This window comes from Orcinus orca, chromosome 9 (assembly GCF_937001465.1).
Source record: "Orcinus orca chromosome 9, mOrcOrc1.1, whole genome shotgun sequence".
Taxonomy (NCBI): Eukaryota; Metazoa; Chordata; class Mammalia; order Artiodactyla; family Delphinidae; genus Orcinus; species Orcinus orca.
In genome coordinates, this window is record NC_064567.1 from 16,995,495 (window position 1) to 17,014,504 (window position 19,010).

At 37.0% G+C, this 19,010-nt stretch overlaps 1 protein-coding gene across 2 annotated transcripts in view; it reads left to right on the top strand.

Annotated features, from left to right (window-relative positions):
• Positions 1–1,920: 1,920 nt before the first annotated feature.
• The window catches only part of MTPN (myotrophin), a 62,684-nt gene continuing 45,594 nt past the window's right edge, over positions 1,921–19,010 (top strand). The window contains exon 1 of one of the 2 annotated variants that reach the window (XM_033432385.2): positions 1,921–2,269. In XM_033432385.2, coding sequence (XP_033288276.1) covers positions 2,198–2,269 — 72 coding nt within the window. In that variant the 5' untranslated portion in view covers positions 1,921–2,197. The remainder of the gene's footprint in view (positions 2,270–19,010) is intronic. The other variant, XM_004272165.4, reaches the window with a different exon arrangement.

Below are 19,010 nucleotides of genomic sequence, written 5' to 3' on the forward strand. Positions count from 1 at the left end.
TGGGGGCTCTGTAGAGTCAGGGAAGTAAAAAATTACAAAAGATTAGTCAGTGTAAATGCGATTAGGCCAGCTGTGTCTGCTAGTGGCAATCATTGAAGTTAGGGTTCTACCCTCCTACACAGACTGGGAGAGAGAGGTCCCATCCTCAGGTGTTGACTGGAACAAACAGGGGCCTTGGCAGCCTTGAATTTTCTCATGCAGCCACTTTAAGGGGGACTGGCATTATTTTAGGATGTGGCCTTGAGCTGATAGGGCCTGTGTTCATGTTTATTCAAGTCTTTATAGACGAAGGTTGAGGCCTAGTCAAGAGGGCTCACAGAGGCCTGGATAGAGTTTGGTTTTAGTGACAAGGTGGTTGGTGGTGTCATTTAAAGAGAAGGCGTGGTCCAGGGGACAACTAGGTTTAGAATCTAGAAGAGACCAAATCCTGTTTCCGACATGTTAAGTTTGAGACATTCAAATGGGTAAGAAGTTGAATATCAGAATGGATCACATAAGAGAAGTCTGGGCTAGAGACATAAACCAAGAGCTGTCAGCAGAATGTAACTCAAAGATCACACAGGTGGGAATTAGAAAAGAGATAGGAACTCCAGGATTTACCTAGCAAATTCATCCTTGAGATTTGTTCCCAGAAATGTATCATCATTAGGTATGTGAAATTGCATTTCTGTCAGAAAGTAAAATTAACAGAATAACAATCAAGGTAGCTATTAAATATTTGGAGATTTTTCTTTTGATTTGAATCCTATCTCTATTTGCTAGTTCTAAATCACAGGCGTATATATATATATGCGCTTATTGAACACTACTGTCATATCCCCTTAACAAATATGGAAAACTGAACAGGGCAGGGTTAAATAACTTGCTTGAGGTGACACAAAATTAACAAAGGTTGGGTCCTGTATTCAAAACTAAGCATTCTGGTTCCAGTCTGTGTTCTGAACCCCTATTCTATATGGCAAGCCTAGTAAAGGAGTTTATCATTTATCCGTTTAGTGGGTCATAAATAATGGACTATACATATATATGTAATAGTTCCAATAAGCATTTTTATTGGCTTTCTTTATGTTCATGTGTGCACGCCTGGGTCATTAGGGTTGAGGCACAATTCATTTGGTGGCTGTGCCCCAGGGTATTACAGCCAAACTCTAGGAAGAGTAGAACCGGTTTCACTAGAACGGTCCTGAAGCTTCAAAGCATTAAAAACAAACGAACAAAAAAATTTAAAAAACACAAATTGTACCGGTCAGTTAAGTTTGCTCTGCCCTATGGCATCAAACTGAATTCCTAGTCTCTGGATATCATTTGCTGGTCGGGGAGATGAGTAGAGTTTTTCCCTCCACAGAACATTACACGTAGTATTGGCACACTGAATTCACATTGTTGTCGTAAGTATGGAAGCGTTCCTTGAGGGCAAGAATTGGTTTATGCCATCTTTTTTCCTACAGCCTCTGTGCCTAGCAGAGTCTGACATGCAGTAGGAGCCTAAAGGATGCTTGACAGTAGAGGAAGGAAGGGAAGGAGCAAGGAAGCGAGGGAAGGAGAAAGTAAAGGAGGGGAGGAGGGAAAGAAAAGAGAAGGCAAGGAATTCAAATCAAACATTCCTACTGCACACTAGGAAGGTGAGCAACATGCCCTCCAAGGCTGTGGGTTTCTCTTAAGTTTTTCCCGCTTATGGGGCGCAGAAACGTCCTGATCCCCTCTGGAGTACCCTAAATCTCCCGCCACACACTTTCTGCCCTTCCTGACCTCCGACCCCCTTGTTTGGCCTCCCAGACCCGCCCACTCCTCCCCCAGCAATCTCCGCCAGCCGTCCCAGCCACTGCGCCTGCGCACGCGGGGCGCTCGGCCGCGGGCCGTCGGGGCGGGGTCCCGAGCGGGGCGTTCCGCCGACGGGAAGAGGAAGAGGAAGTTGGGGGAGGGCCCTAGCGGGGAGTGAACCGGAAGTGCAAGCGCTCCAGCTTCCCTTCGGCCAGGCGGAACCTTCTCAGCTGGGCCCGGTGGCCGCAAAAAACTTTCTTTCTCCCGCCCTAACGGTCGCCGCGGCCAACTGCCTCGCTCGCCTGCCAGCCTACCCCGCCTTCTCTTTGCTCCGGCTCCGCGCGGCCCTGTCTCCCGCTCGCCCGGCGGTATCCGCTTGCTGCTGCCACCGCCTCCTCGTTTTCTGCCTGGCTAGCCGGCCCGCCCCGCTGCAGTAATGTGCGACAAGGAGTTCATGTGGGCCCTGAAAAACGGAGACCTGGATGAGGTGAAAGACTATGTGGCCAAGGTACGTGGGGATGAGTGGAGTCGCGAGAGCACGGAGGTGGGATGGAGGGGAGGCTTGAGGAAGCTGCTGGGAGCTGGGCTGGCGGGGGCGGGGGTGGGGGAGACCTCCCGGGTGGAGGCGGCACCTAGAGAGCCGGGAGGCAGGGAGCGTCCAAACTGAAAGATGGGTCCACACAACGCGGTCGCGTTCTGTGTCAGGTAACTGCCGTGGTGACACAGTCAGGCTCTTGCCTTCCCGACCTCTTGGGGGAGGGGAGAGTGGTGACCCGCTCTTTTAGAGTCACTTACGAGCCCTGATGACTTGAGTTCGGCCCTTTTCTACTCCAGAGTTACACTTAAATCTTTTTCTGGACGAGGTAATTCTCCATCTTGGACCTGCCCACTACTGAATGAAGTAACAAGTGATTAGGGTCAGAGGAACGTTTTCTTTAACTTTGGGCCTGTTATGAATTTAAAGTATTCATTGACCGTGAAAAAGAGTACCGAAAATAGCAGTAGTTAAAATTCTGAAACTTGGTATCACTTCACTGTGAAGTCGTTTAACTTTGGGTGTGGCCTTTTCCCTCTCCCCCGCTAAAACAAATAACTTCTTTGCTTCCAGTGGTAAGGTTGTCATTTAGCATCTGGGCGTCTTTAAGTTATCTGAGCAGTTTCCAACAAGTGTGTGAACTTTGGTTACTCTGTCTTTCTCCTTGATTCCATCAGAAATGCTTATATGTGTAATAAATAGTAAGGCAGTTTAGTCACAGTACTCTTGGGGGTAGAATCATGATGAAGAAAGCTAATCGCAAACCTAAACCCAGATGTGAATCCACGTTGTGATCAAGTGGTAAACTTAAAATTTCCAAGCTGGCCTGCCTTTGGACCCTGAAATTGTGCATTGTGTAATTAGGAGAGAACTTACATGTGATTTTAATATGGTGATCTAAAAAGAAATCTTTGAAAACAAAAGTATGACTTTATTACCTAAGCATGGAGCACATCTTGCTTCTAAAAAGTATAGCTTTATGACATGATCAGGGAGGGCATCTTGCTCACCTTCTAAAAGTGTAAGAAGCCAATCCAGATTTTAGTTCTTCAAAGGATATGACCACTGGTATGTTGCTATGTTTTTGCTTCAGAGTTCTGTTAGAAACAAGTAACCAGAAGCAGAGTTTCTTAAAACTTACAGGATTGTGCAAGGCAAGCTACTGATAGTTCTTACTCTGTTTAGTACCATTACAATTTAGACTTTTCGCATAGTCTGAAATCGGACTTCTTGGATGTTTCCCTTAAGATTAAAGGAAGGAAATTACTTGGAACACTTCAGTCCATGGTATGGTTCCAGTGGTGGGACACTGAAGTACTCTGGAAGTGAGTGGGCTTTTGTTTTTCTGTTAATGGTGGAACCTAGGTTATTTGATATTCTTGAGATACGAAAAGTTCTTAAGTACTGAGCTTGCAGCTATAAAAATAAGTTTATATAGTGTCTTCCTGTTATATTATTTAGTATCATCCTTGTGAGTCTTGTAAAGTAAGTCCTTTTATTAGTCCCATTTTACAGATAAGATTACTGAGATGCAGGGTACTTAAGAGGAAAAAAAAAAATCCAAAGTTATAGAGAGAACAAACGAAGGCAGAACTAAACTGCTGACTCCCAAACTTAGACTCCTTAACTTCTCCATGCAGTCTCTCACAATCTAAACTGTAATTGTGAAAATTTATGATATCAAGATTTCTAGCAGGACATTCCCAAGGTCCACATCCAGGCAGATTATGCATAGTTTTCAATCACACAAAAACATTTTTGTAAAAATATGTGCCAATACCAATGGATTAATTTATTTTCAGTTAGTTTTTATATTAGGTCATTCTATTCAGTTTGATTTTGATTTTTTCCCTATTACTACCATACTGCGTACTGTCATTAACAAAAAAGATGTGCATGAGAGGGAAGGATAGACAGTCAAAGCAAAGTAAAAGGAAGTATTAAGAACTGGTTTATCCGAAAAGGTTTGACTCTAAAGTAATTCTATGAACAGACCATTGAGCTTTTTCCTTTCTTAGTTTTTATTGGGTAACTTGAGTCTCTTCAAATATCTTTTGCTTTGTTAATGAAAAATAATAAAAAACAAAACAACCAAAAACTAGCACTCCATTTTTTTCTGACTGAGCTCCCTTATTGTGCCTTTTCACATTTCAGGTCCTCATAACATGGTTTCTTCTGCTCAGCCTCTATCTTCCCTGCTTATTCACTGATTTACCTTTTTCATCCACCAGTTTATGCACACATTATTATTCTCTAAGTTTATGTAATGTGCATTTATCTGAGTGTGTACAAAGAAAGTACGTAAAGAAACATTTGGACTTGTGTAGTTTTCCTTCTAAGGGGTGAGAATCTTTAAAAATACTCTTCTGAGTACTCCTGTGAATATCTCTCACATTGCTAACATTTAAGAATGGACCTGTGGGTGAAGCATTTTAGTATTTCCCTTTTTTAAAATTAATATTTTAAAAAACAATAATTGTATTTTTCTATCTGCTTCTGACTTCTATACAGAAATCTGGAGTATGAATAGGCATAAATTGTTGGTTTGGGGTAACTTCTTGAATTCTGAAAAATAAGTTCAGAGTTCCAAAACCATTGAAAATTGTTATGTTCCTAAATGGAAAAAGCAGCATATAAAGAAAAACTTAGATTACTCCATATTAAATATTCATCTGTGTCATTAAAACAATATCTGAAACAAATTGGTTTCTTGACTGACCAAAAGACCATATTTACTTAATTCATCCATTTTTCTTGGGCACCTTTCAGGCCCCCAGCACTTTGCTAAGCCTGGCATAATAGTGAAGAATTTGGACGCAATGCTCAGAAAACTCATATGTTTATATTAAGCAGACCTATGTGGAAAAGCGTTCATGGATTTAAAGTAGCATGCAAAGTAAAATAACATCTCACTTTTGTAAGCAGTTTGTCCAATTGGAAAACAAGAGAAAGACGCAAAGTAAGATATTCATGAGCAGTAATAGTAGATATTCACCCATTTTCAATCTGTATGATTCCTCTTGGTGCCTTATTTTTGCCTTCCATTTCTGCCTTTATGTTAATGTCTCCCAATGGAGTTAATTCGGCCCTCACTTGAGCTCCGGACTGCCTAATGGGTAGCGCCATTCAGATAAATTCCAAATTGAGCTCACATTTTCTTCTCAAAAATTGTTTCTATTTCTCTTGTCCCCATTTTGACTAATGACATTATGACCCAATCATTTGCACAAACTAGAAATTGGGGAATTTTCCCAAATTTCTGAGTGTTATCAGGACTCCCTTTCTTAGTCTCTCTCATCCATTCCTTACTCTACATTCTTATTATCACTACTTTAGATTAGTTGCTGCTGCTTAACCATCTGGACTGTATTTTCCTTGACTGTAGTTCCCCCCTCTTTCCTGATCAACTTGAACATCTCAGCTGGAGGGATCTCTCTCTAATACGAATCTGAGCATCTTATCTTTTTCAGCCAACCTTCTTCACTGCCCTTACACTTTTGTGATTCCCCATTATTTATTTTAAAAAGGGCCAACTCCTCCTTGGTTTGGCGTACTAGATCGTGAAAATCTGGCCTATGCTTGCCTTTTTAAACTCTCTCTACACGCTCTCTGCTCCAGACCCTGCTAGGCTGTTTCTTACTTGTGTATCTTCACATGTGCTCTTTCATCCTCTTTGACCAAGTCAGCTCACCTCAGTCCCTAACTCCCAACCTGGTGAGCTATTTTTCCTCTTAGCTTAAATATCATCTCTTCCAGAGAAGCATTTTGACTTCAAATGGAGTGCTGCTTCTTTTACTGTTTCACTTATCAAATTGCTGTGATTTTGTTTATATGTCTGTCTTTAATTAAAGGCTGTGAGCCTCTGGAGGATAGATACTATATCCTTTTTCATCTTTGTGTCTCCAGTATAGTGCCAAGGAATTTCACACATTAAAAGCATATGTTCCAAGTAAGAAATTCTTTTTATTATTAACTTCACTATAGTTTCAACATCTTGCATTAGTTATATAATAATAATTACCATTGACAGGATGACTTATATTGCCAGGTACTAGAAAGCATTCTGTAAGATTTTTACGTAAATTTTCATTTGCCTTTTACCACAGCCTTTCAATATAGGTAATAGTATTCCCATTTTGAAGATGAGGAAATTGAAGCTTAGAGAAGTTAAGTAATTTAACAAGGTCACAAAATAAGTAGCACAACTGGGATTTAAACCCAGAGCTGTCTGAATCTACAGCCCATATATTTTTCACCAGATCAGTCTGCCTTGAAATGGTTATCTGGCTTCTTAGCTCACAGTTGCTTAGCATGAGCACATTAAGAAAATGAGAAAGGGGCTTGCAGGAGGCAAGCACAAGTTATCTCTGTGAATAAGGAATAGTAAAAGGGGTAGGTTTTTAAATTTTCAACTGTTTAATTGTAAAATTGTTACATTTGGAAATAATTAGCATGGAGACATCGCTATAAACTTTAAGCCTTGTCAGGTGCTGTCTTTCTCAAAGTGTCTGTAAAGAAACTGATTAATTGATTGATTGATTGAAAGCTTGTGGAAACTTTTTTGTATGTGTCGTCATGCGTAATCTTATAATTTGTATTAATAATTATGATCCTGTACAGTACAGGAAAAGTTAAATTGTGTCTGTTTGCCTTAAGAAGAAACAAAAGTTAACTGAAGTATTGAGACTTCTATTCAGAATGGTTTAAATTAAACAAATGGCACTTTTTTCAAAAGATATATTCTTAAAACTTTATATATTTGAGTACTGTGATGCCATGTACAGGTATAATTTCATTTATTTATCACATCAACCCCTGAACATAGTTAATATTGTTAACCCAATTTTAGAGATTTTAGAGATGAAGAAATAGAGGCAAAGATTAAATAACTTGCCCAAGGTCATACAGCTCTTGAGTAATGAAGCTGAGATTTGAACTTAGTCTCTCTGACTTCAAAGCTCCTTGCTATTTATGTCAGCATACCATTGACTTTCATTTCTCAATAATGCTAGGTAACTCAGGGAGTACTGTATTATTGAGTAAGTATTAAAAATAATCACAGCAGGATGTTAATTATCCATTGAGACTACTTAGAGGTGAGCTTTGTGATTAGTTTTGAGGATCCAACTCTCTTAGAGGTGAATGCTTGTGAGTTATATTGATAAGTAGTACCTTAGAATCTACAGTAGGTCTGATATATATACTCTCTTGTTTACATGTGCTTCTGTTTCACTTACTGTGAAATACTATACATCAGGCCTCTAACTTCCCTTTCTCTGTGGTTTCCTTTCCCTCTCCAGCCCCCAATCTAATTACACCTGCCTTTGACACTCTGGTATGTTTGAAAAGCAACAATTGTTCACCTTGTGAGAGAAAATGATCTCTTGAACCTGAGAGAAAAGTATCAACTCTAATCTTTAGAAATTGCATGACTTATTGGGATCACTTTTCACTTTCCTAATAAAATAGGCAATTGAAAAGCGGTCCTGATTCACACTATCTTGCATGTATCAGTTTTATGCAGTTTCCTTTTTTGTTGTTTCTTTTTGTTTGTTTGCTTCTTTTTTAAATTATCAGTTTCTTTTTTTTTTTTTTTTTAACATCTTTATTGGAGTATAATTGCTTTACAATGGTATGTTAGTTTCAGCTTCACAACAAAATGAATCAGTTATATATATACATATATTCCCATATCTCTTCCCGCTTGCGTCTCCCTCCCTCCCACCCTCCCTATCCCACCCCTCCAGGCGGTCACAAAGCACCGAGCTGATCTCCCTGTGCTATGCGGCTGCTTCCCACTAGCTAACTACCTTACTTTTGGTAGTGTATATATGTCCATGCCTCTTTATTGCTTTGTCACCGTTTACCCTTATCAGTTTCTTTCTTATAAAAATTTGTCACTGTGTTATGCCCTTTCTGCAGCAGGGCTTGTGACCCAGTCAGAAAGCCAGTAGGTCAGCTTGTAGAAGAAGGTGCCCTCAGTAGATACAGAAAGTTTAGTATAGATACTTTTCTATTAGTCTTTTACTTTGAATTTAAAATAATGCAAGATCTTTTTAACATTGGAAGACAAGTTTTCACTCAGATGTCCATATGTAGTGTTTTGCTTTGAGATTTTAAACATTATCAAACTAGGGCAAACAATTTAAAGTGTAATATGTTAAAGCTGATTTAAATTTTAAAATGATATATGCTTATTATTTAAGAGATAAAGCTGTATTGATAGAATAAAGTGCAACAAAGGGTCCCATTGCCCATTATCCCTACCCAGGTGGTTTTTTAAATTTAAAATATAGATTTTATTAGGTATTTTTAAGACAGAAAAGTATTTAAAAAGGCAAAAATTGGCCCACAATTCTACTCTGTAGATAATTCCTATTAACTTTAAAAAGTGACATTAACTCGGGGACAGATTAGAAAATGCAAGACCTGTGGCTCTCTTCCCCAGTCCCTGTGAACAAAGTTAACCACACTTAACAGGTTCACATAATTAATTCCAGAGAAACATTGGAAAACCTGCTTACTCATCCATTTCCCCACTTAAAAATAATTCTATACACACTTCTGCACTTTGCTTTTTTTAATTCCTTAATAGTTTATTTTAGATTCTACATTGAAATTTATTCATCCCCCTGCCTTTTTAAATGGTGCATGCCTCCATTTTATGGATATACCATAATTTATTTAACTAATGCTCCATGATAAACATCTTTTTCCAGCGTATGTTATCATGATTACCTTTGTACATATGCTTGACAGCTTCTCAGGCTATATCTGGATGACCCTCCCGATGAATTTTATCAACTTAGACACACATCAGTAGCACTTGAGACTGATCATTCCCTAAGACATTGCATTTTTGCCATTTGAATAGGTGATTTGCATTTCTTTAATGAGGAAATCAAACATCAGAACTTTATTAGCATTTGTATTCATTTCCTCAGATTTCTTGTTTATATCTTTTGTTCATTTTTCTAGTAGGTAATTGGTCTGTTTTTTATTGATTTGTATGAGCCCTTTATAAATTAAGGAAGTTAGTATTTTGGATTTGTTTGTTTGTTTATTTATTTATGGCTGCGTTGGATCTTCCTTGCTGCGTGTGGGCTTTCTCTAGTTGCGGGAAGCGGGGGCTGCTCTTCATTGAGGTGTGCATGCTTCTCATTGCGGTGGTTTCTCTTGTTGCGGAGCACGGGCTCTAGGCGCACGGGCTTCAGTAGTTGCGGCATGTAGGCTCAGTAGTTGTGGCGCACAAGCTTAGTTGCTCCGCGGCATGTGGTATCTTCCCTGACCAGAGCTCAAATCTGTGTCCACTGCATTGTCAGGCAGATTCTTAACCACTGCACCACTGGGGAAGTCTAGGAAGTTAGTTTTTTTATCATATGTTTTGCAAATATTTTTTCCAGTTTGTCTCTTGGCTTCATTTTTTTGGTTGTTGTTTTACAACAGTCTTTACTTTTTATGTGGTTAAGTATATCCCTTTTTCCCCCTTTTGTGACTTGGATTTTGTGTCCTATTTAAAGAGACCTGTTTATTCTCCTCTATCAGATTATGAATAAATTTGGTCTTTCTTCCAGAACTTCTGTTTTTCATTTTTTTGCATTTTAGGCATTTGATCCTTCAGTTACTTATTTTGAAGTAAGACATGAAATAGGAATATAGTTTGTGTATTTTTTTAACAGTTTCTACATTTATTGTAATTCCTCTTTACCTACTAATCTGAACTATTTATCATAAAGAAAATTCCAATATGTGTTTGGATTTCTTGCTCTTTTTCTATCCATACTAAACTGTTTTAATGGTAGTTTCATAATATGTTTTAGTATGGGATAGAGCCACTTTCTCTCTTATATTCTCTTTAGAATTTTTGCAGGAGGGTTCCTATAAGAATTTTTCCTTTTTTCTATCATTTCAGGGAAACAAGGAGCATTTTTGGAACCTACCTCACATTTAACCCATATGACTTCATAAACATTAAACTTTTTTTTTTTTTCTGGCTCGCTGGCAGCATGTGAAGACATGATGCTTTAGATTTTAATTCTTTATGAAGTATCTTAAGATAGGAGGATATGGTACAGTACAGCAATATTCTGTGTCAAAGTATTTGAAACAATAAAGTTGTGCTTAGGTCATCAAATCACAGCTGAATTGATAATTAAGAATTACTTTATGGTACTACATCAAAAGCCACCTTGTAATGAGAAATATGGCTGAAAGTAATTTTTTTGCAACTTGATTTATTTTTTTAGTCCAGAAACCATTATAAGGGTGTAGAGGACCTGTGATTAATGAAAGCAGTGAGAGAAGAAACAAAAACATAAGCTGACCCAAGAAAATGAAGAGAAAAGAGTCACATTATCTTAAAGTTCCACAGAACCATACAATAATTAATATGTATAAATGTAACCTTGAGCTTCAAGAAAAGTTAAAATTTGATCTACTTTTATTTAAACAGAGATGTGTATGATATATTTTGGAAAGATTTCTTTTTCTTTTTCTTTTCTTTTTTTTTTTTTTTTTTTTTTTTTTGTGGTACGCGGGCCTCTCACTGTTGTGGCCTCTCCCGTTGCGGAGCACAGGCTCCGGAAGCGCAGGCCCAGCGGCCATGGCTCACGGGCCCAGCCGCCCCGCGGCACGCGGGATCCTCCCGGACCGGGGCACAAACCCGTGCCCCCTGCACCGGCAGGCGGACTCCCAACCACTGCGCCACCAGGGAAGCCCGGAAAGATTTCTATTTGACCATATAAAGTAATGAATATTTTGATACTTGGGTCTAAATTCTTGGCCCTCTGAAAAATTTAGATATCAGAAAAAGGTAGATAATAAACATATTACCCATAGCATAATAAAAACCATAGTAGCAAATTCCCTGTCCTTAGGGAATTTGGAATTTTGTGATTGGTTTAACTATGATTGAATGTATTGGCTTTGCAATTAAATCCTCCAGCTGTGGCTCTCTTACTAACTGGATCACTTTGAATGAGTTAGCTAACTGCTCAGAACTTGAGTTTCCTCAATTGGGGAAAATGGGGATAATGATACCTACCTAATATATGTAAACTGTATACTGTTTTCCCTGCCATATGGTGAGTGCCAATAAATGTTAACCATTGTGATTAATAATAATAACCAGAAATTTGTTTAGTAGCAAAACTACTTAAAGATCATCTAGTCCGTCTCCCTTATTTTGTAGATGAGGAAAAATCAGATGTTAAAGGACTTGACCCAGATTATACTGCTAATTAGGATTAGGAGTTTAATTCACTTTTCCTGACCTGAACAGGTGCCTTTTTCACTACACTACAGTGTTTTCTAATGAGGTGCTTTATACTAGCTGTTACCTCTGTTGGAGTATTCTTTTTTTGCCCCACCCCATTTGCTTGGTAAATTTCTGGTTATTTTAAAGTTTTTGTTCTGCATAGCATTCCCTGACTGTAGTTAATCCCTCGTTTATGCCAACATGGTATCTAATATAGAGCTTTCTTATTATATTATGTTTTAGTGTAGTTTCTTAAACTTGAGAGCTATGGGCTCCTGACTTGACTGACAAGTCCCTGGACCTGAGTTTGAAAAACTGAGTGGCTTAAGAAACTCAAATCTTGCTCTGTGAAATATGTCTTTAAGTTTTGAATGTTGAAAAAGAGTTTTGTCTTAATGACTGGTTAAAAAAACAAAGGTGAATGTATAGGAGTATATCACTTGTTATTATTTAAGTATTTGAATAGGTATTTGAGCACACAGAGACTCCCCCTCAAAATATTTCTGCAAATCTTGATTTAAGATACAGTGTTTGTAGAGGGGGGGTTGTTTTCTTGGGGGTGGGGCTTCCCAGCCTTTGAAGCCCCTTCCTGTGTTTGAGGAGTTCCCTGCTATATAGTATGAATCTTGGTGAAGTGCAAGCCCTGGCTCCCACTACACAAAAGCAAAAAAGGACAAATAAATTGCTTTCTCGTGCCCAAACTTTAGGAAATTGGCCCATAGCCCAAACATGACTAATTGGATGCTTTTATCTGGAGCCTGTGTCGGCACAGTAAAAGATGTAGTGGCAGCAATAAAGCATTCAGTTGCCAAAAGGAGAAGTAGTGACATCTCTTCTGTACTCAGGTGGTTCATGTCACAGATTTTGATTTTTATTTCTTGCCTTTAAGCCTTCTCGCTCAGTTCCTGCCCGTTTACTGAGTGCAGTTCTTCAAACTTCCCAGCAATTCTGAGAACCACTTTTAATGCCTGTTTAATGCATTACATTTCTGTTGATCAGTATGAATTGGTTTCTGTTGCTTGCAGTTAAGAATCCCATATTAATTTTTACCTGCCTGTCCCCTGTTGGGCTATGAATTTTTTAGAAGGTATCTTTGTATTCCCAATCTTTATCACATTGTCTTTTATCCACCTATATAGTTTAGTTAAATTTGCGTTGAAGCCATATCTCTAGGAATTAACCCTTCCTTGCTTTGTTGTTTTCAAAGTTGTTTTACCACATACCTCTTTAAAACAGATGTTCTTAGTGTAAATGATATTCCTGCATTTCCTCACTTAAAAATAGCTCAGTTTTCAAACTTGGTTCACTTTTTCCTCACTACTGTAATAGTTGTGAAATACAGTAATAGTGATAGCAGTTGTATAAATATAACACAAACTTCCACTTGTAACCTCTCGTGGCCATCATTTTAGAATTTCAGTTAAGAATTTTTAAATTCTTAATTTCATTGCAGCAGTATTTACAGTAGCCAAGATATGGAAGCAACCTAAATGTCCATCAGTAGATGAATGGATAAAGATGTGGTGTATGTATATACAGTGGAATATTACTCAGCCATAAAAAAGAATGAAATCTTGTCATTTGCTACGTGGATGGGCATCAAGGGTATTATGATAAATGAAATAAGTCAGAGAAAGACAAATACTATATGATTTTCACGTATATGTGGAATCTAAAAACCAAAATAAGTGAACAAACATAACAAAACAGAAATGGATGCATAGATATAGAGAATGAACAGGTGGTTGCCAGAGGAAGGAGAATGGGAGGGGTGAGTGAAATAGGACATTAAGAGTTATAAACTTCCAGTTACAAAATAAATGAGTCACAGGAAAGAAAGGTACAGTGTGGGGAATATAGTTAATAATATTGTAATAACTTTGTATGGTGACAGATGGTAACTATTATGATGATCATTATGAAATGTATAGAAATATCAAATCACTATGATGTGTACCTGGAACTAACATAGTGTTGTAGGTCGTTTCTACTTCAATTAAAAAAAAATAAGATTACATATATGAAAAGTGCTTTGAATAAAGACGTGAAAATACTGTTACTGAGGAAAATACTAAAATCTATAAATGTCTTAAATGTAAATGTTTCCATTTTATTTACTCTATATATTAATAATTGCCTTAAATTGTCATTTAATCCCAATATAACTTAAGTTGTTAAAAAAAATAAAAAAGAGGATTTCCCTGGTGGTGCAGTAGTTAAGAATCCACCTGCCAACGCAGGGGACATGGGTTTGATCCCTGGTCCAGGAAGATCCCACATGCTGCAGAGCAACTAAGCCTGTGTGCCACAACTACTGAGCCTGCGCTCTAGAGCCTGCAAGCCACAGCTACTGAGCCTGTGTGCCACAACTACTGAAGCCCGCGTGCCTAGAGCCCGTGCTCCACAACAGGAGAAGCCACCACAATGAGAAGCCCATGCCCTGCAATGAAGAGGAGCCCCCGCTCGCCGCAACTAGAGAAAGCCCGCGCACAGCAATGAAGACCCAATGCAGCCAAAAATAAATAAATTTAAAAAAACCCTCAGCTTTCTCATCTGAAAATAGGGATTACAATAAGTACCCAATTCACGTTTTAGCCATAAATTTTATGCAAAAATTTTACCCAATTTTTAAAAGAGATAATTAATGTAAAATTTAACAAAGCAGTGCCTAAGATATTGTAACTGTGTAGTAAATATTTGCTATTTGTGTTGTTTTTATTTAGACCCTTTCCTAAGAGGAGGCTTAGAGACATCAAGGCTCTCTTACAGCCTGTGCTTTGTAAGCCATACAGTCTCTATCACAACTGTTCATCTCTGCTGTTGTTAAAAAGCAGCCATAGATGTTATGTAAACAAATGAGCATGTCTGTGTTCCAGTAAAACTTTATTTACAAAAATAGGCAGCAGGCGAGGTTGGCCCCACTGGTCATAGTTTACTCACTCCTGCATAACATTGAAGTTACAAAAACCAGGTTGTCCGATAAACTAAATTTCATTTCTTTCCCCTTGAGTTTTTGAAATCTAAAATAATTAAAATATATGATCAAATATAAAACTTATTTTCGGGATCAGCCTTTCCAAAAGTATGATCTTTATGGTTTAAAGGTATTGAACTGTAAGGAAAAGCAAGGCATGGAAAGCCATGTACAGATAGGGGGAAGAGAGAAGAGAGGCTGAATGAAATTCTTTAAAAGAAAAAGTATAGTGTTTCTACAGTAAATGTGAACCTTTAGGCAAGAGGCCTAAAATTATTCTGAAAATTAGGAATCATTACTTATAAACATGCAAAGAGAAACTAAATCTTTAAACTGTGAAAGGGAATTTTACAAAATCTTCTCAGCTATCAAAGGTCATCCATCACCAAAAACGTGCCAGAATTCTTCTCTTTCCGGCCCTAGTGCCAGTCGCGTGACCTGGCTTGATTTCCAACTCTAGGAGTGAAAGAGAAGGCTAGTTAGCACAGTTCTCACTGGTTCATTCACAGTTCATTCATCAAATATCATTTGAGACCTACAGTGCTGGCCAGTGTATTCAATAACTCTTCTGAGGATGAGTTTTCTTTGGTAGGTTCAGATAAAAGGGTGTACAGGACAAACAACAAATAAGATAGTTGTATGGGTTCTCAATAAATTATTTCCCTATTTAATACGTGACATATGAAAAGAACTTAGAAAGCAACTATACAAACGTGTTAAGAAAACATACAACTGTATAAAAAGAATAGATTGCTGTAAGAGCCAAGAAATCATATTTGGTTGCAATATAGAGGAGAATGAATGCTATAGAACATCACATTCAAAATGGAAGATAACGAGAACAGAATGCCTTCCCTTTGAGTACTCACTCTATGCCAGGTATGGTTCCACGTAATAAATATACATACAGATATGTATGAAATTTAATCCTCACATCTACCCAGGTAGGCCTTATCTCCATTTTATAGTTAGGGAAATGGAAATTAAGTAACTTGCCTGCAATCCTACAACTAATGAATGGAAGGATTGGATTTGATCTGATTCGTTCTAGAAGAGTATTCTTTCCACATCATTTGTAATGAAATGTTTCAGAACTACATGTGAAATACTAGATGGAAAAAAAATCAAGATTAAGTATTACAGTAGGTAAAACATTGAGATCAAACCAGCAGAAGATAGGGAAGAACATACAAGTTTGAATTGATAAATAGAAATACAAGTTTTCAGAAAAAAGACCCCAGATTGGAAATAGACGGTCCCTATACTTCTATTCAAAATTAATAAACCCAAATGAAGAGCAAGATACATGCTGGCTAAAATGATTAACTATGAAATTTTTTTTTTTTTAGTCTGTAAGCTTCTGGGCAAAATAATAACATTAATTTCCAAGGGGTTAAAAAAAAATCATCTTACCTTTAGATTATTTTCTGTGATGGTACTGGAAAACAGTGAAATAAGCAGTTCTGTCAGGAATAAAAGATATGAATATATTTAAGTTGTCATTCATGTATGATGGTGACAAAAAACAATCTTAAGAAAATATATAACCCCCTTCCCACTCAGCAGATTTCTACAGAGATCATGCCTGAAATTTTAGGGACTGAATTTTTCTTTCTCTTCCCTTCTCTCTTGCCCTGTCCTTTCCTCCCTTTCTCCCTCTCTCTCCTTATCATGGGATTATTTACAGATACAGCCTTTAAGAATATAAACCATTGGAACAGAGTACAAGGGGTTTCCCAGGCTACATAATATTTTTAGGAATTTATTCCAATTATGGAGCCATGAATTAGTTTCTTGAAAATGAAGCTACTTTTTGATCATATTAATCTTTTTCCACATTGAGATACTGCTATAATGTTTTGGATGGATTTTCTTAATTTTGGTAGTCTTTCTTCATATAGAAATATATATTTTGTTAAATTAAAATTGTAATTTTATACCATCAGTAAAAATTTTAATACTTCACTATTTTCAATTAGAAAATGTCTAATTGCTTTTAAACCTTTCAAAGAAGAAAAGTGTGCTTTTAATAAGTAAATCAACTATATAAAACTAATTTAAATGCCTGAAGTAGTCATTTTGAAAGAAAAAAAAAAAACTTGAAAGTTCCAGATAGATGTATAGATGGTATATATGGTAACATACCATAAGATTTGGGACCTTAATTATTGCAGGCTTCCATTTTAAAACTTTTTTTGTTAGTAAGAAAGAAAGATGCTTAACACTTTTATGGATTAAAAATACTTATAAAGACTTACACATTTGCACTTAACATGTTTTCTGGTGCACATTTTATTTCTTTGCTTTCTGTTCTGTGTGATGCTGCTAATAAGTAAATTAATGAAAATGAACCTATAGTTTGAATACATACTTTCAGAACCTTGAATAGTCCTAGGTTAAGAGTCCCAGAGACAGAGATACATAATTATTTGTAAAATGGTGTTAAAAACACAGGACTTCGTTTTATTTTGTAGTTCTCATCCTTAAACAAGGTATATGTGTTTTGTTTGTTTTTTACTGCAAACAGCTTTTTTCTTTTTGGCCAGATTCTCAGCCATCACAACCATTGAAGTGTGTCAAAATTACTACCACTCATAGTAATTTTGTCAGTGAAAATAACCCTCAATTGGGAACATATCTGAGGTGACTCATCTGTTGGATATTAGAAGGTGATCACTTTGGTCAGGATCAGCCTAGTATGGATTTTTAACTAGTAATAAGAAACTATTGTTTAAAACATTTAAAGTGCTTTATGAAGCTGTATCTTCATATATTACATTTATTAAAGAGATGGTCATTAAATGATTGTTATGGGTATCATTGTTCATTACTTTGAAATGAGTTCATATTTATAACATTGAGAGTTCGATGCATTTGGTGTGACAGAACTTTACTGTTAACTTTGTAGAAACTATGTGGACTAAGAGCAAGCTGATTTTATTTTATACTATTCTCAGACTTTCTACCTTTCTGTTGTGCCATCTGTCTATATTCTGTATCGTAAAGTTTCATATAATATTATCTGCAACTCTGGTACTGGTATTTATAACTCTGGTACTGGTTTTACCCACTAATGTCACCAGTGCAGTAATATATGATTTTTCTTGGCAAAGTAATATCCTAAGGTAAGGACTTTTAACCTTGAGTGGCAGGGGACGGAGGAGGACAGAGGGAGGGTCATAGGAAAGGAAGGTCCATAGCATTCATCCAGTTCCCAAAAGGATCTGTCATCATAAAAATACTGAAAAAGAAAAAACAAAAAAAACCTAAACACCCGAGTCTTACAGGCTTTGAATTCTAAGTGGGGACAGGTAATACTTAGCTGTAACTGAATTACTAGGGACATTGACTCAACTGTATAGAATTTGTTAAATTTAATAGTTTTGCTACATTCTACAATCAGTCAGGTGTCCAGTATTAATTTACGTGCTGCACTACAAAATGGTCACACGTATGCTAATTTAATCTACTCTTTGCTAAGTACCTTTTGAGGACACTGGTTTCTTGTGACAGTAGAGTATGTACTTATGCCTTAGAGCTCAGTTGCAGCAACGTGTACATATCTTAAAGATCAAAGGAAGAGAATTAGTCATTTCTTTTCACCTGAAGAAAAGCCTAAAAAAGTAGGAAAAGGCTAAAATAGTAGTTCTCTGCAGGAGCCAGATAACCATTTCATTTAGAAATATTTTAAAGAACACTGTCCCATCCAAATGTTTATTATTCAAATGAACCTCATCCTGTGTAGTAGACGCCTATAAGAAGTACTGGATCTATAGTAACTATCTCCACCAAACTATACTTTTGAGATGCATTTTAAAAATGTTGCTATTAAGGATAGGAAATCTGAAACTATTAAAAATATGTTTTTATTCCATATTAAAGCCATGTAGGAGAATGGGGAAGGCAAAGATTGAGAAAAACTAGGGGAAATCTAGTGAAAGGAAGAGTTAGACATCTAAAAATATAGAAATACTAAGTAAACTAGACTGTTCCTGATTTACTCTGTATTTGGATTGTGGGTGTTAGAGATAGAACACTTCCTATCATAAAGCCCCTTGAAATTTCTTTACTGGTGTACCTAACCTATTACCCTTTGTTTGCCTTAAACTTCTAGTAGCTGCACTTGCAATGAAGTAGTAACAGCAGCCTACCAGAAGAAAATTTGCTCTCTGGACCATATAAGTGATTAAACTAGTAATATCCCTAGAACACGGATAAAGCAAACCAGAGACCTAATTTATTTTTCTTTTCTATTGAAGTATAGTTGATTTACAATGTTGTTTTAGTTTCAGGTGTACAGCAAAGTGATTCGGTTTTTATATATATATATATATATATATATATATATATAAAATTTTTTTCAATTCTTTTCCATTATAGGTTATTATAAGATATTGAATATAGTTCCTTGTGCTATACAGTAAATCCTTGTTGTTTATTTTATATATGGTAGTGTGAATATGTTAATCCCATACTCCTAATTT